The following is a 19,327-nucleotide window of genomic DNA, read 5'->3' on the forward strand; positions in this document are numbered from 1 at the left end:
TCCATCAGGAAGGCTTCCTCTGGCATTGAGCAGCCACTGGCTCAAAATACACAGAACACTCTCTATGACTGCCAAGAGGGGACTGGGAAGGGTGGGAGAAAGTGATGGAAAGAAATGTGCATAAGAACATATCTTTGGGATTTCCAGTTCCCCGCCCAAGATATATTTTGTGCTCTGCCATCCCTCCCTAACTTCAAGTATGAAAACTGCTATTTTAAGGTAGCTATCTCTGGTATTAAGCCCCTGCCTCAGCAGCATCACAAAGAAGGCTGCACAGAACTCGCACTGATACTGGCCTATTTTCAGCATCAACCCCACTGGGTTAAAGCTAACCTGGCTGTACAAACAGTTTGCTGTGGTTAAAGCCCTGAACGCAGTGTGGACAAACCCTCCAGCAGCCATACCCACACAGGCCTGGGACCTGGTTCTAGTGGAATCTCCAAAGTTCCAAGCAGCAGCCATTAAACAGCAACAAAGCACAGGCCTGCACAAAGCTCTCCAGAAGCTCTGGGACCCTTTGGACTCAAGGAAGAGAAATTTAGGGCATGGGCTCTGATGGCTGTGCCCTGAACACAGGCAGGTCTGTAGGGTCTCACCAAGGACAGACTGAGGCAGCGAGTACAGATTAGCCAGCTAGGATTCAAAAAACAATATCAAATCTTGCTGACTAAGTTCTGCTCCTTCCATGGGTGATGTATACACCAAACAAAAACCAGTAACCAAAAGGCCCTCAATTAAAACAGGAGAACTTACAAATGGGAAGTTCATAATTTGAACTAAACATTAGTTTCTGTTTGTCTTAGGAACAGGAAACAATGTTGTTTTGGCAAAAGTTTAAAAATAAGTGAAATAATCACTTTGCTCTCAAAGAAGTTATATTTTCTGACAAAGCAGTTGTTTTTAAGCATGTCAAAATTATGAGTTTTCAAAGCTCCTTGTATCTGTTAAGAATCACTATTTCTAGGCCATAAAGGATGTGCTAATGACATGCAGAGAGATGCTGGACCTCTGACATACTGTCCTATGACCCAGGCACTGGCCAGATTTCTATCTTTGTGAGGTGACCCACACAATACATCAAATACTCTTCCTGCCAGTTTAATTATAACCTTAATGAATGAACATTTCTCATGAACTATTGTCTGTTCTCCACAGCCCTGGAGCCTGCTAGTTAGATTGATACATAAGTAGAAGACATTATCGTATTTTCTGCAGAATATGTTACAAAGTTTATTCTTTTCATTATCTGATTTAATTAAAAAAATATAAAAAGCGGAAAGGCTGATCTAACTCTTTCAAGAGTCATCATCCGGTGCAAAGACATGCAAGAGCTCAAACAGCTGTTGCAAAAATCCTGAAACCCCTTATTGGCCTCAGAGTAGTAACTTCTATAGGACTCAAGAATGAACAGCAAAAGCAATTTGACTTATTTTTGTTATTATTTTGGTTCCTTCCTGCCCTAACAAATGCAAATTCATTAAAAATACCATTTAAAAAAAATCTAAATAAACTATTGCTCTTAACTACCATTCCAAAGTATGCTGGTTCAATGCAATTTGAATTGGTTCCCTGCTGTCCTCCTTGGATTTGCTCCAAGTCTGTTTATTTTATTTACTGTTAAAGATATTTTGTTCTAACTGCTGGCCAATTTTTCTCTCTTCTCCCTCTTAAATTAATTGCTACATTTGGATGTTTACACACTAACTTCTCCAGGAATAAAAGACTCACATACCAAATAAAGGCATATCAGAAGTAAACTTTAATCCCTTAAGTCTATAGAAGAGTTGATAATTCTGCAACAGAGTTACAAAGCATAGCTTTGTGGCGGGGAAACTGAATATTTCTGCACCATCATAATTAGAAAGACCAAAGCCTGAAAAGCCTAACCTGAAGTTAAATCAATTCCTAAACCAGAAAATTGAAGATTAGCTCTAATTAGATCTAATCTATACCTACAGTCCAGGTGTAGTAGTACTTTGACTTATTTTCAATTCTTTTATCTTAACACCTGCTTATATCTAGAGATGATCATAAGCTAGCTGGTACCTACAGCATGTGGAAAACAAACAGTAGGAAGCTGTTTCTTTATTTCTTTGGTGAGGAACTGAATGATCTTTTAAAAAAACACAATTGAAAACTACCACAAAAACAAGTGATAAAGCAATATAAGGAAAAACAAGTGGAACAGGAAAAACAGAGTTCCCACTTCACACTCAATTTGAGAATGAAATTATAATTTTATCATTTATAAATGGCAAGGTTGTGAAAAAGCTCCCTCTGAAAATCTTTTACTGATCCTATAACTTATCAAATTTTCCCTTTCAATCCAATTCCATTTGCCAATGCCCTTTCCCCAAGAAACGTATTCTCATGCACTCATCCTTCAAACTATTCCAGACCCTTTCAACTCCCATCAGTGAGCCTGTCCTGGGGCTCCCCAACTCCTCCCACTTCCATACCCCAAGTTTTCCCTCACTTCTCTTAACCACCCAGACAAAAAACTCAAAGTCATAGCTCAAAGATCTAAGATCAGGCTGGAAAGAACCATCTGGGAGAATTATTCCTTTTTCTACCCCTTCTGTTTCATTTGGATATAACCAAATACCATTCGCCTCCCTATGTAATGTCCATGTTCCAAAATCAATATTACACAGGTCAGAAATATGAATTGGTTTCATCGATCTTCAGCTATAGCTCTAATAAGGTTTCTGTTCTTCCATTTAAAATAAGCCACTAGGATATTTCCTTACGCCTGTTTTCAAAGAAAAACTTTCTCCTCATGTCTGTTGTACTTATCGATCACTGCATGTCACAGAACATGACCAATGTTCACTTTTTAAACAGTTGCCACATTTCATTGCTTCTATCCAACAGTTGCAGGATTAAAACCCCAGGAAAACATGGGACACCTTGAATGCTACAGAATTAGCACCTCAAAAAACATACAAACCTCTCTGCCTTCTCCCTCTATTGTCATTATTGCTAGACAAAAAACAGAGAAGCTAAATATGATCTCAAAAAACTGACAAATCCAGTCGCACCTACAATCCTATCATTTTAATATACCTAAAATAATCAGTATCATCTTAAAACTATATCCTGCAACTCTGTTTAGGATGGGTTACTGTAATTTGAATGCTGTGACGCTAGCAGCAGAAGATAGCCATTGCTTGCTAATGAATAACTGCTCCTGAAATCATCCAAAAATTTGCAAAGCTCACTCATAGTCTGAGAAAAATAACACCTTCTCTGCTTCACGAGAAGACCTCATAGGACTACAAAGCACTGATGTTTGCCTGATCACCAGTTTCACACCCACCTGCAGAGGACTGCAAGGGGCCCACAAGTTCTGACAGAAGCTCCCTTTGAAGTTTAAGGGTGTCTGCGGCAAAGGCTCTGCTCAGAAGCTGGAGGTGACACACTACTGCTTCCTGTTAGCTACAGTACTAGTGAGCACACTTGTCTTCTGGTGCCAATCTGAACAAAACAACCTTCTCTCACCCAAATTTGCTTTTGTGCTCAGTGAAATCTGAGATCTTCAAAGCATGACAATCACCCACCCAACCAAGACCACCAGTATCAGCCAAGACTTGTTTGTCTTGGGTTAGGAACTACACGAAGAGAGCAAAAATCTGACCACTGAAGAGCCTGCAATCCAAAAAGTGGCTCTACAGAGACTGCATAGGTTAAATCTGCACTTTTTTGTTCATTGTTTTGTTACTTAAATGAGACAAACGTCAGGTTTCATTAACCTAGCAGCCTGCAACAGAAAGAACAACTAGTTAGCAGTATTTCTAACTAGGCACATACCCAGTTCTTTCAGATCTCCAAAACTAAGGTGACATTACCTAGGTATAACACAGTTGGCAAAAAATTTATCAGTAAGTAACTGTGCCTGTTACATAAACTATGGGCTTAAATGGTTCAAACAAGTTTATGGTTCTAATAATAGTAATTCGTAATTAATGGAGATAATCAGGCTCCTAGCTACCTTACAGAGTTCACCTCAGGTTATTCTGCTCTCTGGTAGCATCCTGTAGATCTAAGTGTTACTGAGAAGAATATTTTTGGCTCAAGGAATTGAGCTGTGAGACAAACATCTGGTAAGTTAAACCTAGAGAAATATTGTAAAATCTTGCAGCTACTAACACTTGAAATGCAAAAACATGACAGTCTCATCAAGTGAATACAGAGTAATACAAACCTTCATCTATCCAAGGAGAGCTTTTCATAGCTCAGTGACAAGAGCAAAATTGAAATCTATGGAAAACTTTTATGCAGACCAATTTTTGTAACTACGGTGATGGAAAGCTACAGAAAACTCTAAAACAGGTCAAAAATTAGGCACAAGATTAGCAGCATGATTCATAGTTTTATCTATGGGCCTTTCTAGAAAGGAATAACCCCTGCATCTGCAGCTTTAATAGGTGAGTTAGCAACTCAGTGTCATGGGAAGTGCTGGTCTGGTGGCCAGATGAGCAAATAAGAGAGCTGACAACTTGGCTCTGCTCAGCCTGTTCTCTCTAATCAAAACCATCTGCTCAGATTGTGAAGACACTCCTGGTGACTTTCAGCCACAGCATGAACAACCTCTGTAGTCACATGTGTGAAATACAGCAACTCTCAAATTTATGAGTTATTGCTAAACTCTTTCTTTATTCCATACATAATAAGTTTGAAACAGATTTTTACGATCCTTTTCTCAATGCTATGAAATATGCCCATTCACTTATTATATCACTTGTGGCACTCCAGGGAAAAAACTAGCAATGCCCCAGCGTATTATAATTCACATACATAAACACACTACATGATGGAATGATACATAAAGATTAGGGCAGATGAAAGTTTGAGATGCAGTAAATTATTTCTTTAAACCTAATAAAAACTAAAACTCTCATGCAGTACTAATACAAGAGAGGCATTTATGTGCATGACTACAGTTTCTCATTGCTAAATACGGGGTTTGCAAGACCAGATAAAGAGTACAAAAAGAAGGAAAAAAGGTAAGTTCCTCAATTCAGTGCTTTTTCTTTTTCCTGCAGGTGTGCAAAAAACTTGCTGTGATATGAACTGAATAAATTTTCCGTTATCCCACTAAGTATTAGATGCCAGAAATAGCTGGAAGACCACATTTTGAATGAGTCTTTTTGTACTCTGAAGAAATGATTTCTTCAGTAACAATGCAGGCAAAAAGTTTGAAACTGCTTTGAATACAGGGATTTAGTGTTATGATGTCACATTAAATTAAAAGGTTACTGTGTTCTTTCAAGGTAGTTAGTTTACTCCAGAGATAGAGGCAGATTCTTAAGAGCAAAAAAAACCCAAGCCATAGCACAATGTTCACTGTGACATATCATGCACTAAGAAATGGGTAAGCATTTTTGTATTTTAAGTAATGTATTAATTTTCAAACTCTCCTTCTGGCACTTTCCCATAAGATGAAACAAAGTTGAAAGCGACAGTCTCAGGATAAATCACAATGCAGCCTCTAGATCTGAAAGTGAGCTTCTACCTGTTGGACAGACATGCAAAGAATCCACCACATCCAGTATGCCCCTTTCAGACACGATGTTGATAGAAAAAGAATGTTGGGGAAAAAAGGGAATTACTGTAATTTTCTGACTACCATAATCCTCCAGTGGCCTTCTACATTTTAGAAGACTGTGTGTCCCATATCATTCTTTTCTTCTGCTGACTAAACAAACTTGATTCCTCTCAGCCTCTGTAAATCAGTTATGATTTCTAAATCCCTATTTTTTCTTCCTATCTTCATCTAGTTTATTTTTATTTAATCTTTATTTTTTTTTCCTGTTCTCCTGTGATTTATTTGCATTTGCCTTTGTTTAGTGATTACAATTAAGGTGAAATAGGAATTCAGTGACACAGAGCTTCAAAGAAAGGGTAGTTTGATAGCTATCATGTTTTTTGCAGAGCAAATTCATCAAGGAGAGGTACCTGAAATTTAATCAGACAATACTATCTTCAGATAAAAATATCTGGGACTGTTATGAAATTATACTCTGTCAATTTTGTCAGTGTTATGTATGATACAAGATTAAAATTTGTCAGCTTTTCAAAATCACAGTCAAAGGATAATTAAATTTTAGTGCTTTAACTGCAAATTCTCTGGCCTCAGCAGACATGAAAGTCCTTTCAGCTGAATTTTAAATCTTAACTTTCAGAATTATATGAACCATAATCAGCATTACTCAGATCCCTCTGATGTCATCAAGGCTCATTTTACAAGGCATATGAGCTTCTGACTTGACCCTCTCTGGTGTATCTAACAATCTTAACAACTAGATACAATAAAAACTTTATTTTATTACAATCTAAATGGTCTAAGTAGAAAAAAAATACATTAAAATGGGATTGTAGCTAATAAAGAAACTATGTAATTATTCAATTAAAAGCAGACCAGAACTGACCAATGCAATGATTCTATTTGAAAATAGCTTTAAGATCAAATCAGTGACCAAATTTTCAATCAACTAGAATTATTTTCTCTTTTAGTGCTTTAAATTTGAGGATTGCATGAGAAACACATGAAAAGCCAATTGGAAACCTGAAATATTTACTTGAATGTCCACTAATTCAAAAAACCCCTGGATAATACAGACCACAGCTGTTAAATTTCAGTGTAAATGTCACTGCATTTCACTGACAGACCAATTCTCATGAGCAGGGAGGGTACTGGCTGGTAATACTGAAGCCCTGCTCGCTTCTTTAAGGGTGAAAAGACAGGGAATCTGTCAAGTGCCGTGCTTGCTAACCCATGCACGGGGGGGTTACAAACCAGCAGGCCGAGCACCACTTACCGAAGATTCGCTATCTCTAACAAGGAAATCTCCTTCCACTCCCCTTTCGTTCAGGGCACATTCTGCTTGGTGCCGGGTAACGTTCCCGTAATACCACTCTCTTCCAGCAAATCGTCCGGTAGAAGATGGTCCCGTGTAGCTTATCTGAGGCGGATAGGAAGTGTTCATGGAAGGACCATCACTAATGATTACTACATAGTTTTTAGGAACAAGACCGATTTGACCTCTGGAATTTTTACATTTCCACCATTCTGGGTCATTTTCTGGCTTTTCAATGACTTCCATCGTTTCCCCTTTTTCAAAATTGAGCTCTTCTTCTGTGACCGAGCTGAATGGGTACAGTGTCTGAACGATGTGGAGTACTTTGGTGCCCTGGCCGTTACTCATGGAAGCGCCTTTCCTTAGGCTGAGGAAGCTGGGTGAATCTGCAGTTGCCTCCTCAACCTCCTCTACCACATAGTTCGAAGGGAACCAGCCAATCTGTCCATTGTAGCTACCTCTCCACCAGCCATCGCTGCACTTCTCCATGACAATCACTCGGGACCCTTTAACGAGGGACAGTTCGTCCTCCCTCTCGGCAACGTAGGCAAATTTCACGTAGGCGGGAATGTTAAGATCGTAAATCCGGTCGGCGCTGCTGCCATTGGAAGGGTATTCTGCGTCTGTGCTGGGAGTGGGGGAGGCGTCTCTTGCGCTCGTCTTTCTCTTCGTTTTTCCCAAGCCTGTGAAAGACAGAAATGTAAAGTGGTCACTTGGAATGCTTGTCCCCAGACTGCAGAAGCTGGATGTGGTGACATGCTGTACCCTCACTTCAACAACACTGCTAAATGGAGATCTCTTCTGTAACACTACATAGTCAGTAAATAGCAACACCTTTAAGAGATTCTTGTTAACATCCAGCTGATGCACCATTAGGTAAAGAGCAATTTGTGTTATAATGACTTCTATTCTCTTCTCAGAAGTAGCAGAGTTTAAACACACTTAAACACAGTAATTTCTTCACTAGGAGAACAGCTAATCACTGAAACCGATTCTGAGCTTGCTGTTATATATCTTTAAATTCCAGCCAAATGACCATGCCTTTTAATTTTACAGATGACTTCAATTAGGCTCAAACAAAAAGTGAAAGAAAACCTACAAAAATTAACGAGCACAGAAATAAAAGCTAAAGTTTCTCTGTGAAGACTGTATTGCTCCCTTTGCTCTGGCAGTACCCAGGCAGGCACAGCTGCAATCCCTTCCAATTGCAATCCTCCTTCCGAAACCCACACCTCTTTCTACTACATTTTATCATGTACTGTAACAGCAAAAACCTGATGATGAGGAAGACCATTTGCATGTTTCCCTATAATCTGTAAATTCTGATGTCCTGTCATGGTTTTAATTATAGTGCAAATACAATGTACAGAAGAAACAATAACATTGAACACATCACCTTCTTTTTTTTTTTTTTAATTAGAGAAACCATACTAATCTCTGTTTAAATACAGAAAAACTACACAACATATTTGGTATACTTTTCAAGCTTTTGCAGCAAGCCTCACTTAAGCTTATATATAAACAAAATAATAAATTAAGTGAACAAGCAGCCTCTCTTGTGAAATTCACTTATAAAATTTCTGAAAAACAAACAACCAGGCAACACCCAAAATATCATGCAAGGGACAGAAAGCAAAACCATCACAGAAATAGGAACATTTGTACTTTTCTCCATACTCCTAGAGCCTGGGTGGCAGGTGAGAGATTCAGTTGAGACACAAGAGCACACATACTGATTATGGAATATTTAATGTAAGGAAAATAAATAAAAGTACTTTGTTTTTGTTTCTTTGAATAATCTGAAATAAGAAGATGCATGCTATTTTGTTTTTAACAATCCAGGCCTATTCAATCCAGCCACTCCACTGCCAAAAAGTGTGGTTTAATATAATTAGATATATATGTACTTGCATATACAATGGGCATCTTCAGATGCCTTCAGTATCTTCAAAGCCGTTTGACCACCACAAGACTTCATGCTCATGTCACAGTTGTCTGTACAACACAGACTAACAGTGCACACATAACCACGCAGGGATCGCTGTCTAGAAGGGTTAAATACATTAACTAATACATGATCTTATGGTCTCAGAAGATGGGAGAAAATTCTGATGATCCTAAGTTGTCTCCTGACCTTCCCCAGTAGGGCCTGATTTCCTGCTGGAGCCTGCTACATCCTAATGTAACTCTAACTACATCACTTCAGCCAAGAGCAAGTGGCTGCACTTTCAAGCAAAATGAGGGAGGCAGCTTATTGTGCTAGGGGAGACAATCACAGGAAAAGAGTGTACAAGCGAGTACTAATCAGAAGCTGGTCAGGCTCTGATCTCTGCCAAGACTGGAAATTTTCATCAGTTTAGAGATAATTTTTAACCAAAAAGACAAGGATGTTTCAGAACTAATGAGCATTAAATTACAGTGATATAAACAAACACAACTTAAGGGTCGTTCTGTTAAGAAAAGGGGGAAATTACTTGTTATAAATTCATTGAAAACAAGCAACTGCATTTCAATAGATTCACTCCACATAAAGCCTTCCACTGAGACTGAAGCTTCCAGATTAAAAACTTAGGCTTTTATCGGCTCACTAATGAAGATACACAGTTCACTTCTTGGAATCACAGCAAAAGAAATAATGAAAAAAGTGGTAGATGGTAAAGTAGTTGGCCTAAGTAGTTGAAATGCAGAGTACAGAGATAACTGTGAGAAATGGAGATGCAGTGTGACAAGAAAATGCCATAAACTTAAGTATCTAGAGAAAAAACTGTTGACAAACAGGCAAAACCCCAAAATTTATCAAAAATCCCCTCTGAAATCTCATAAAAGTATCTCAACATTTAGGAAAAAGTTATCATTCAAGCACTTTCTTTCATTTGGAGCTTCAAAAATTCCCTCTTTTTTCACAGACCTTCCAACTGTGCATCTGACATTTCAAATGTTGCTTCCTATCATGCCCATTAAACACAACGAATTTGGGAAACATACAAACATTATAAATTTGGGAAAATAAAAAAAAAATATAGTAAAGTTTCTAATTTCTATCAGTAAAGATTACTGGAGTTCTTCAGTTTAAGCTTAACATTTCATGTGAACAAACTTTTTAAGGCTGACAGCAGTTTGACCAAAGGAACAAACTATGCAGAGACCCATCTGCAGTCAAGCACAGCGAAGGGCATGCACATTATCTAAGAATCATTTTTTATGTGAGGTTGCAACATGCATAACTGTGTCCATGACTGAAAAGGAAACAAGTTGTTCCATGAGCAGAATGAAGGAAATCTGTTCCTGTTTTTCTCTATACCTCCTGCTGAGCTATTCCTCCTCTTCCTCCCACATCTCCTGCAGGATTCACAATAAGTCCCCAGGTCCTTCTCCTGTCTTTAGCCCCTCAATGCCATCTCCAAAATGCCTTCAAAGCATACTCCATCTCCCCTGGTGCTGCCCTCTTCCCTGCCTTTGTTGGGCCAGCCAGTGAAGCACAGTGCCTGGTAACCCACTGCCTTTCAGTCCTGCCTGGACTGAGCAAAGAACTGGGGTTATTCTGGCTTCTCATCCAGTGAGGGACACCAGCAATGACTCTCTCAGGCACAGGCTTGGAGAAAACTAGTTAGTTTATCTCTGCCAGTCTGTCAAGTTTGCCTAAAATTGGCTGAGTTATCAAGGATGGACAGATGGACGGACTATGACAGCTGACTGTGACAGCATGACTAGTGAAAGCTTCATTTCCTTAGGAAAGTCTAAAAATACAGTTTAGTGGGATGGCTCATCACAACTAAGCAAGAATAAAGTTAGAATAATTATAAACTTTGTATATGCATCTGTAACAAAAAACAGAACTCCATTAAAAAAAGTATAATCTACTTAGTCATCTCTAAAACAGTAAACACTACCGTTCTAACTAGCAGAAATGTTCACTTACTACTGTTTGTAAGGGGATCCCTATTCTTATGTCCAAATGGAATGAAACCCATATAAAGGATTTAATGGAAAATAAAACATTCAAGCACTTTGGGAGTCACATGTAGAAAAGTTGAATATCCTTGCAACTGCAGTCATAGTTTTGGCATGTTTCATTGTCTTTGTTCTAATGAAAACCTATCTACTAATCTATCTATCTACTACAACTGTGCTTTTCCTATTCTGACTCACTGGTTACAGTTCATCTGTAACCTGTGGAAGCCATAATCCTTTGTAACACAAATAGCTGTCATAAGCAGTAATCTAAAGCAAGAGGTTAGCTTTCAAGTGAGAAGAAAAGCATGGAAGGAAAAGAAGCATTGCAAAGCAGCAGAAAGCCTGTTACTGCAATTCATAGGAAGTAACACTATTCACAATTGACAAGTAACCCACAGTAAATTACTTCATTTGCACTCTTACAAATACATTGTCAAGTGATGCGAGTTCATATAATTCTTAGGATACATTAATGAGACAAAAAAAAAACAACAACTGGCTAGCAACATTTCCAGAGAAGTGACGCACTGCAAATCCTCCTTCTCTCTGCAGTGAAAGAAATCCTCTGGTCCCAGTTAGTCCTAGGAAACTCAGAAACATGCCTGTCGCATCATTACGTGCTGTCTTCCTTTCCTAGCTCAGCTGCGGCTCTAAAGAATAGCTTGTTTTCTGAGCAGCAGGCTGAAGACCAGTTTCCTGTGAATTTGCTTCCTGTCACTTAAATTTCCATTGTGCAAGCACCCCTTCATTACCAGCTTGTCCCTGAGACAGCCCTTCCATTGTACCTATAAGGTCCTCAAGTTTGCATCTCCAATTCCCTCTCCCCACAGCATTTCCAGCCTTCCCACCTCATCCTCCATAGACTTCCAAAGGAAATGTCTTGAGTTCCCCTAAGCCTCAAAGCTCGAAGTGGTGGAATTTCCCTCTGGTCGATCTCCTCTGGCCTGATGCTGGGACAGTGTCTCCTGCCATGCTGGCCACACTCCTGGGCCAAAGCTTGGCTGCCTGTCAGCACAGATGCCCCAACTGCCCAGCCTTCTCCTACTAAAATCAAAAGGATTTCTCTCTCTCTGCTGCTTTCACTGATGGCACTGAAACAAGGCTGCAGAGCTACAACCTCTATGAAAATTGGTTCACAGGATAAACAAGTTTAACTATATTTAAAACATGATCTTAAAACATAACTTATCAAACACATACATAACACTTGCATATAAAGGGATTTTTTTTTTGCCGCTAGTATAAGTTTGTATTCCATTTGCTAATTATGGTTTAACATTCCATACTACCTTTACTAGAAAAAGCCTATTTACAAAACAGACAACTCATTTTACGAAGTTTTATTTGACAAGTCTTTCCATGTTCCTGCAAGCTGGTATCCTTATCTGAAACTGATGAGTGACCACATTTTGTACTTTAACTGCATTTGATCATCCCCAGAGATGAAAGAATATCTCCACAGGCTTATCCAGACTCACAGTTATTAAGTTCTGCTTAAGAATAACATGAACCAAACATTAAAGGTATTTGGAGTCAAATTCTCTAGCATCCCCTTCCCAACCCTGCTACTTAAATTTGTAAAATCTCGTAGCTTAACTTTAGACTAAATACAGTTGCGTTTCTTTTTTGAAGGAATTTTAAGTAGATTTGATACCTGACTTTTTCTCAAGTTTATTTGATATTCCTGTCTTTTGTATTTCTCCCTCTTCCATAAAAAAAATAATTATTCAGTACCAAATGAGTTTCTGAGAAATTGTTGGCAAGTCATCAGTGTCATCTGAATTGTCCCAACCCACCTTTTCTCTGATTTTAATACATAATTTTAATATACAAATGATGAGCAAAGATATTTTTTGCAGCTTACTTGCACATCAAAATCACAGGACAAAAAAACCCAAAAACCCTTTCAGAAAAATGTTGCAATACAAGAAAACGATTGCTTTGAGAAATCCTAAGAGCAATACTAAATGTCCAAAACATCTGAATTCATCAATTCAGAACTCAGTGAAAAAAACCAAATACTACTGAATACAATAGACACAACTCCTTCAGAATCCTCCAATAGCTTCTTATTCAAATATCAAGAACAATTAAGGAAGGACACTCTCCTCCAAAAGTGACCTATAAACTATAAAATACACTGCAAAACCAACAACTGTGTCTCAATACAACCGACTTTAGAAAACTACTTCCTCTTTAAGAGACTAGAGTTCTATTAAATGGTGTTCTTCAAATATCCTGTTTCAATGCTGGAGAAGCCAGTTTTAAGTCTAAATAGGCAGCTGGAAATATAAAAATGGATGCTGCTGAGTAAAGCTGTTAGTTCTCCCCATGGCAATTAGAAAGCCAACTATTTGCACATTTTCATCTACTGCCATATTTACATATCTTAATAGATTTCTTATCACAACAAGTCGGAACTAATTTTCCTATAATGTATTCAAACCTTTATGCCTAAAATTAGTTTTTGAACAGTTATTATATATTACTACAAAGCTGTAAATTGGCAAAAAAGTAACTTAAGCAAGATATGAGTCATCAAAGAGCTATGTTGAATTAATAGTTCATCAAATACCAACAGGTACTCTCTTTCATAGTGTATTTACAAGTACAACAAGCTTTTTTCTCAATTAAAAAAAACTAGAATACCAAAACACAGAAACTGATCCTAGAGCTGAAAAGGACATGCACTCACAACTCACACACACACACAGTTAAAATCATGGGTTTTAAACTTCACATGAATATTTTGTATATATACATGTGTACATATATGTCTGTGTATATATATATATACACATGAAAATGTATATATGGGAAAAATAATTAAGAAAAGATGTTTTATGGGAAATATTAACTACCCAGAAACTCAATTTTTTAAAATATTACTGACCATTATCCTCTGAATAAAAAAACCGAAACAAAAAAAAACCCACCAAACCAAACAAGCAAAAACCCCACAAAACCAAAAAAAACCCAAAAAAACCCAAAAACCAAACAAACAAGCAAAAGATACCATCACAACAAAAAATACCCCAAAACAACAAAGCAATCACTTGTTAAATTTTTTGTATTAATTTTAATGCATTTTAATTTAGGCACCCTCCCTCTAGAATAAAATGCTTTTAACAGTACCACTCGCTTTATGGTTATAAAAAACCCAAAGAAAGCCATAATGTCATAGAAACTGCACAAAGAACATGAGTACAGTACAATTTTAATGGAAATATTTTCATTTTAACAATTTTTTTTTATAGCAATGGGTTTTGTTCTTTAAAAATAACCCCATTACAATTCAAAATGAAAAAAAGCACTCCAGAGTGCTGAGAAATTTAACCTTGTTATAGTATTTTAAAACAACGACTTCCATTAAAGAGTTGAAGGATTCAAGATAAACAAGTTTGAGGCTGATAAATCTGAGGAAGACAAACAAATGTAGAAGAACTCCCAATATAAATACCCAGAGGAAAAAAATATATAAATTGCTGCTAGTTTCAGAGTTACACAGAAGTTAAGAAATAAATTTCAGCTGAAATTGAGGTAAGTTTTAGTTCCCTTAAACATTAAATCAAATTTTACAACTCTCCTTGTTTTAAAAATATTCAAAGACAAGGCAACCAGAAATTTTCATTCAATTTAGTAATCTAGTGTTTTCTATTAGATGGAACAGGATGAAGCAAATTTCTTAAAATTAATTTTCATTTAGAAGTAATATTTTGACATTTTAGTCAATTTTAAGATACTTAAAATATTTTTCTTGTGTATTCTAACAAAAAAGTTATTAATCTCTGAATATTATGACAATGAATTATATTGCATATTAATGTATACATTTAATAAGAGTGCAAAGTGTTTAGTGTTTGTTTTTAAATAAACTAAAAATTTTATTAAGAAAGAAGTAATTAACTGCTCAGGAAAATTCTTCAGAAAAAAATCCACCATAATGCAATGTAAATTAAGTAATTCATTCACTCAGTACAGAGCTGAACACAACTTCTTGTCAACTGGAATATTCAGATCAGACATTCATATAGTTTTTTTTATTTATTATTACTTTTATAATTTCAAATTAACTTGTCTTTGCTTCTTTATTACAAAGGAATTCAGCAATCAAAGTTTCTTCTGTTACACAGAAAGAAAAAAATCAAACATTTCTGCACATTTTCGGACTGCAACCTCCCACTCCTTCTCCCCTTCCACCTACACGTACAGTTTCCAAGAAAATGTTCAAAGGCTAAGATCCATATGGGATAGTCAGTGTTTTAGAAGCAACATATCCATCAACAGCACTCTTTAAAGGACACTGCTATAAATTCCAGAAATCTTCAGCTGCACTTGTGATACAGAAATGAAGCTTTACAGCTCAATTAATGACTTTTCATATCTCCTCTAAGAAGCTCAATATCAAAAAAAAAGCCACACTAGAACAAATCAGAAAATGGAGACTCTTCTCTAAATGTCAAAGTGAAACTGTGACATTTCAACAACCAGGCTGCTTTATCACTGCTTTTCAAATACAGGAAAAATCAGTGTCCAAGTTTTCCATGCATCAAACACTATTTGGTCTGGAAGCTTCTGTAAAGAAATCAACTTAACAACTATATTAAAACCAACTACTGCATTTATTCTTGTAATTTACACTGTGCTACACATGCCTATTTGTGATTAGGAAAAGTAAACTCAAATTCCAGTATCAGCTACTGAGTTTTCTTTACCCAGATCATTTTAGAGCAAAAGGTTAAAATTACAAAGATTCAATTATAGGGACATATGTGGACAGAGACAAATGCACCATCTGGAGGCCTCCATAAACTGCCTCATGTATGTTCTCACCCCAGTGGCAAAATGACATAGAAGACTCACTAGGCAAATTTAAATGGTCTTGGGATTTTAAATCCTCAATACAACAGGAAAACACCTGTGTTGTTCTCAGAAGAGAGATAAAATGAATGGGGTTTCTCAAGACCTACAATTCCAAATTCTCTCTACATATTTAAATTGAAGCTTGCTTGCTTTAAATATGTGGTCTCTGGTTTCAAACACAAATATTTTCACCTAATTTGTAATCTTATAAATTATACTATCTTGCTTTGGAAAGATGTCCTGATAAGAGAATATAACCCAATAAGAGAATATACCTTAAATCTAAGGCAGCCCTATACTCTAAGAACATATCTATAGTGTGGGGGGAAGGCACAGTAGCCATGTAGGACTTCTCATTGCTTTCTGTTCCCTTGATGTAGAGAGGAAAGCTACACTGGTTTGCCTCTCCTTCACAAACACTAACAGAGGACATTGGCAAAAAAATCACTAATATGTGTGAGATGCTCCAAATTGTCTACCTCAATGCATACTCCTGTCCCTCAAGAAGTACGTCATAGTTTGTGTACCCTCTTCCCTTCCAGCACTTGGTGGAAAGATGATTTATATTTAGATATCTCACATTTGTATGAAGTAAAAGGAGTGCAGAGGACAGCTCAGGATACAAATTTGACTTCCTAACACTAACCCACGCAATTAAAAAGAAATTGAAAAAGAGAAAAAAAAATACAGCAAGTCCAAAATAGACTACCCTCAATGCAAGATGACAACCCTCCAATTTAAAGACCCTTCCAAATAACTGAGATGAAATTATTCTATTTTAAACACACGTAAGTATAGAGTTCTAACTTTGTCATTTCACTTCTTGTATGCTCAAATTTACTCTCAGTTCTGTATCTGAAAAGCAAAGATGTAACAGATGTTACAGACAGAGATTGAAATTTGGATCACCAAGCCTAAACCTGAAGAGAGAAACTACAAAGCGGCAATTATACAGCCCCTCAACTCAAAGAAATGCTTTAGAAGACAATGATCCAAATACTGACTAAAGGGCAGTACCTCAGCATCAGAAAGCTCAAGACAGTCCCTCCTGAAGTACAACAGACCTACCCTTTGAGCTTACTGTGTTTTACTCCAGTTGACCCATACCAATTCCAAGCATGATGTAACACCTTAGTAATTCTACCATAAGGCCAGAATGCCCATGTTATACCATACTGTTTTCCAACATTAAATAAATATTACAAGAAAATACAAGATGTTGACTACATTTTCTCTTTAGAAACCTCAAAAATCCTTAGAAGCCTGTCATTGATACTGTAGTTTTTTGCAGTTTGCAAACTCCTTTTAGGAAGCGGCAAGCAAACTAAATATCATCTTTTCTGTACTAACTTCCTCTCTGAATTTCAATGCACATAGCTTCATTAATCAAGGGCTCTCAGGTTATTTGCAATTACATACACAACGACAGGTCTCTCTGAAGACCCTGAAGGGGAAGTAACAGGATGAAATGGCTCACTTAACAGAACAGCCCATCTCCTCTGAGGTTTAGTCCTCACAGCCAAAACATAAAACCCAGGAACTCACACACAAACCAGAACAATTTCTTCTGCAGATTTACACTCAATAACTATAGTGTAATAGTAAAGTAATACAATTATCTCCTGCTCTGAAGAACAATTTCCTGAATGAACAATTAAAAAAATATCTTACAGGTTGGTTAGTAAACTGGTAGAGCCCTATACAAAATAATGACGTTTCCACCACATCAAAATACATTCTTCCTTTCTTTTTTCTTTCACTTTCCATTTTCTTTAATTTTTAAAACCCCAAAAACTGGAAACAGGAGTGATGGCAATGACTGCATACAATTTAGATTTAATCCTAAGTCTTAAATCAATTTCTAATGTAAAATACAGCTACAAATAGTCATCTAATAGAAAGAGCACCCTTAAATGTCCACCTGTCCAAGCTGACCAGCCATTAAGAGAGGTGTCCATCCAAATGAACTTGCTGAGCCCACAAAACAAACTTGTCAGTAAACAATCACATTCACCACTGAAGCAACTCTCAAAAAAGGCCATCTGTGCTGGAACCTTTCCCCTTAAAACAACAGAGGTGGGAATTCTCTCCAACACTGCAGCTTTGTCCTTTACATCTACATACACTCCATGCATTATGGACAGGCTCCACAAAACAAAACACTTTTGAGACTCAGAAAATGGAAGGAAACCTTTCCTTACACATTCTAAGACAAAGCCCAGTTTCTTTTGATGTGAACGCTAATTTACAAATTCTGTTTGCATGGAGTGAGAATGTGTCACAGAATAGCCACCTATTGTTCAGGTCTTCAGAAAACCTGAGAAACAGAAAGCAACAGAACCCAAGTGGAAACACATAGAGAAAAAGAAACAAATTGTTACTCAAAAATTTTTAATATCTAAAAATATTAAATCTCAAGACAGCCCAAGGCCACAAAAAAAAAAAATAAAAGGGGAGAGATCCATCCAGTAATAAGTGAAATAATTACTTAAGGCTGCACATTGAAGGAAATAGCCACATCTGAAGGAAAATAATTCTAAGGTGGGAGAAAGAACAGCCACTGCCACCTGTGTATTGAAAAACTTCTAGTCCTTTGAGTCACTGTAATTGGAAAATGGTGTCCCTCAGAGTACATACAGAGGCTACTGATTTTTCCCTTAGTTTGGTCTTTAGAATGGTGACCCAGCTCCACACACCAAACAAGGTACACAATCCCTTTAACACCTCAGCTACTGTCACCTGTTTCTTCTCTCTGCTACCACCTTCATGTACTAGGACATGAAGCCAGAGGGGAGGACAGTATGCACAGCACACAAACACACGTACCCATATAAACATGTGCTTATGGAGAAAGCCCAGCCCAGGCAGATAGGTGCAATGCAGCGACCCATACTGCAGCCCCAGTTCTGCTGCCTCAGCCAACTTCAGTTCTCCCAGGAACCTCCAGTACAAGACAGAATGTGGAAAAAAAAGTACTCGATTTTCACTGGTTCAGAAGAAGAGATATAATTAAAAGAATGCTTAAAATATTTTATTCTATGCAAAAAAATGAAACATCAAAAGAGTTGAGGGTTCAGATACAAACTTTTAATGCTAAGAAAGTAAAAGTTTGCCTCCATAGCTGGAACAGGGCATAGGAAGGGCTACTGGCAATGGATTGACTCTCTTTAATACTGAGATGTGAAACTACCTTGGGAGCTAATTTTTGGGTTTGCTTTAAGGCCAGACATTACAGGCTAAAACCTAACTGTCTCAGAGAAGGGCAAAGCCAAGGGTCCTCCAAGGTGACAACTGAGGGAAATAATACCAAAGACATCAGTACACACAGCCACACTGTGTTATGGTGCTCCTTTTATCTTCCACATATAATTATGAATAAAATAAAGGCTCGTTCTTTGATCTGCAAATATCAATGTATCTCCAAGCACACAGAGACATTCTGCATGGGAAAGGGGAAAAAATTACACCTATTAGAAAAATCTTCTAATACAGCAAATAAATTCATTTACTCAGTATAGACTAAAACCAGAAGGATTTCTTTATGCCTTCTGCCTTGCAACGTTTTACTGCACCCATCACAGAGGGAAAATCTGCTGAAAGTTAGCACACATCATGTCTTCCGTTATATATTTCTTTTAAATTCTTAAAGC

The 19,327-nt window shown here is 37.3% G+C and overlaps 1 protein-coding gene across 1 annotated transcript in view; it reads right to left on the bottom strand.

Annotated features, from left to right (window-relative positions):
• Positions 1-19,327, bottom strand: part of NCK2 (NCK adaptor protein 2) — an 85,494-nt gene that overhangs the window by 5,074 nt on the left and 61,093 nt on the right. The window contains exon 4 of the mRNA XM_058858741.1: positions 6,822-7,543. Coding sequence (XP_058714724.1) covers positions 6,822-7,543 — 722 coding nt within the window. The remainder of the gene's footprint in view (positions 1-6,821; positions 7,544-19,327) is intronic.

Source organism: Poecile atricapillus, chromosome 1 (assembly GCF_030490865.1).
Source record: "Poecile atricapillus isolate bPoeAtr1 chromosome 1, bPoeAtr1.hap1, whole genome shotgun sequence".
NCBI classification, from domain to species: Eukaryota; Metazoa; Chordata; class Aves; order Passeriformes; family Paridae; genus Poecile; species Poecile atricapillus.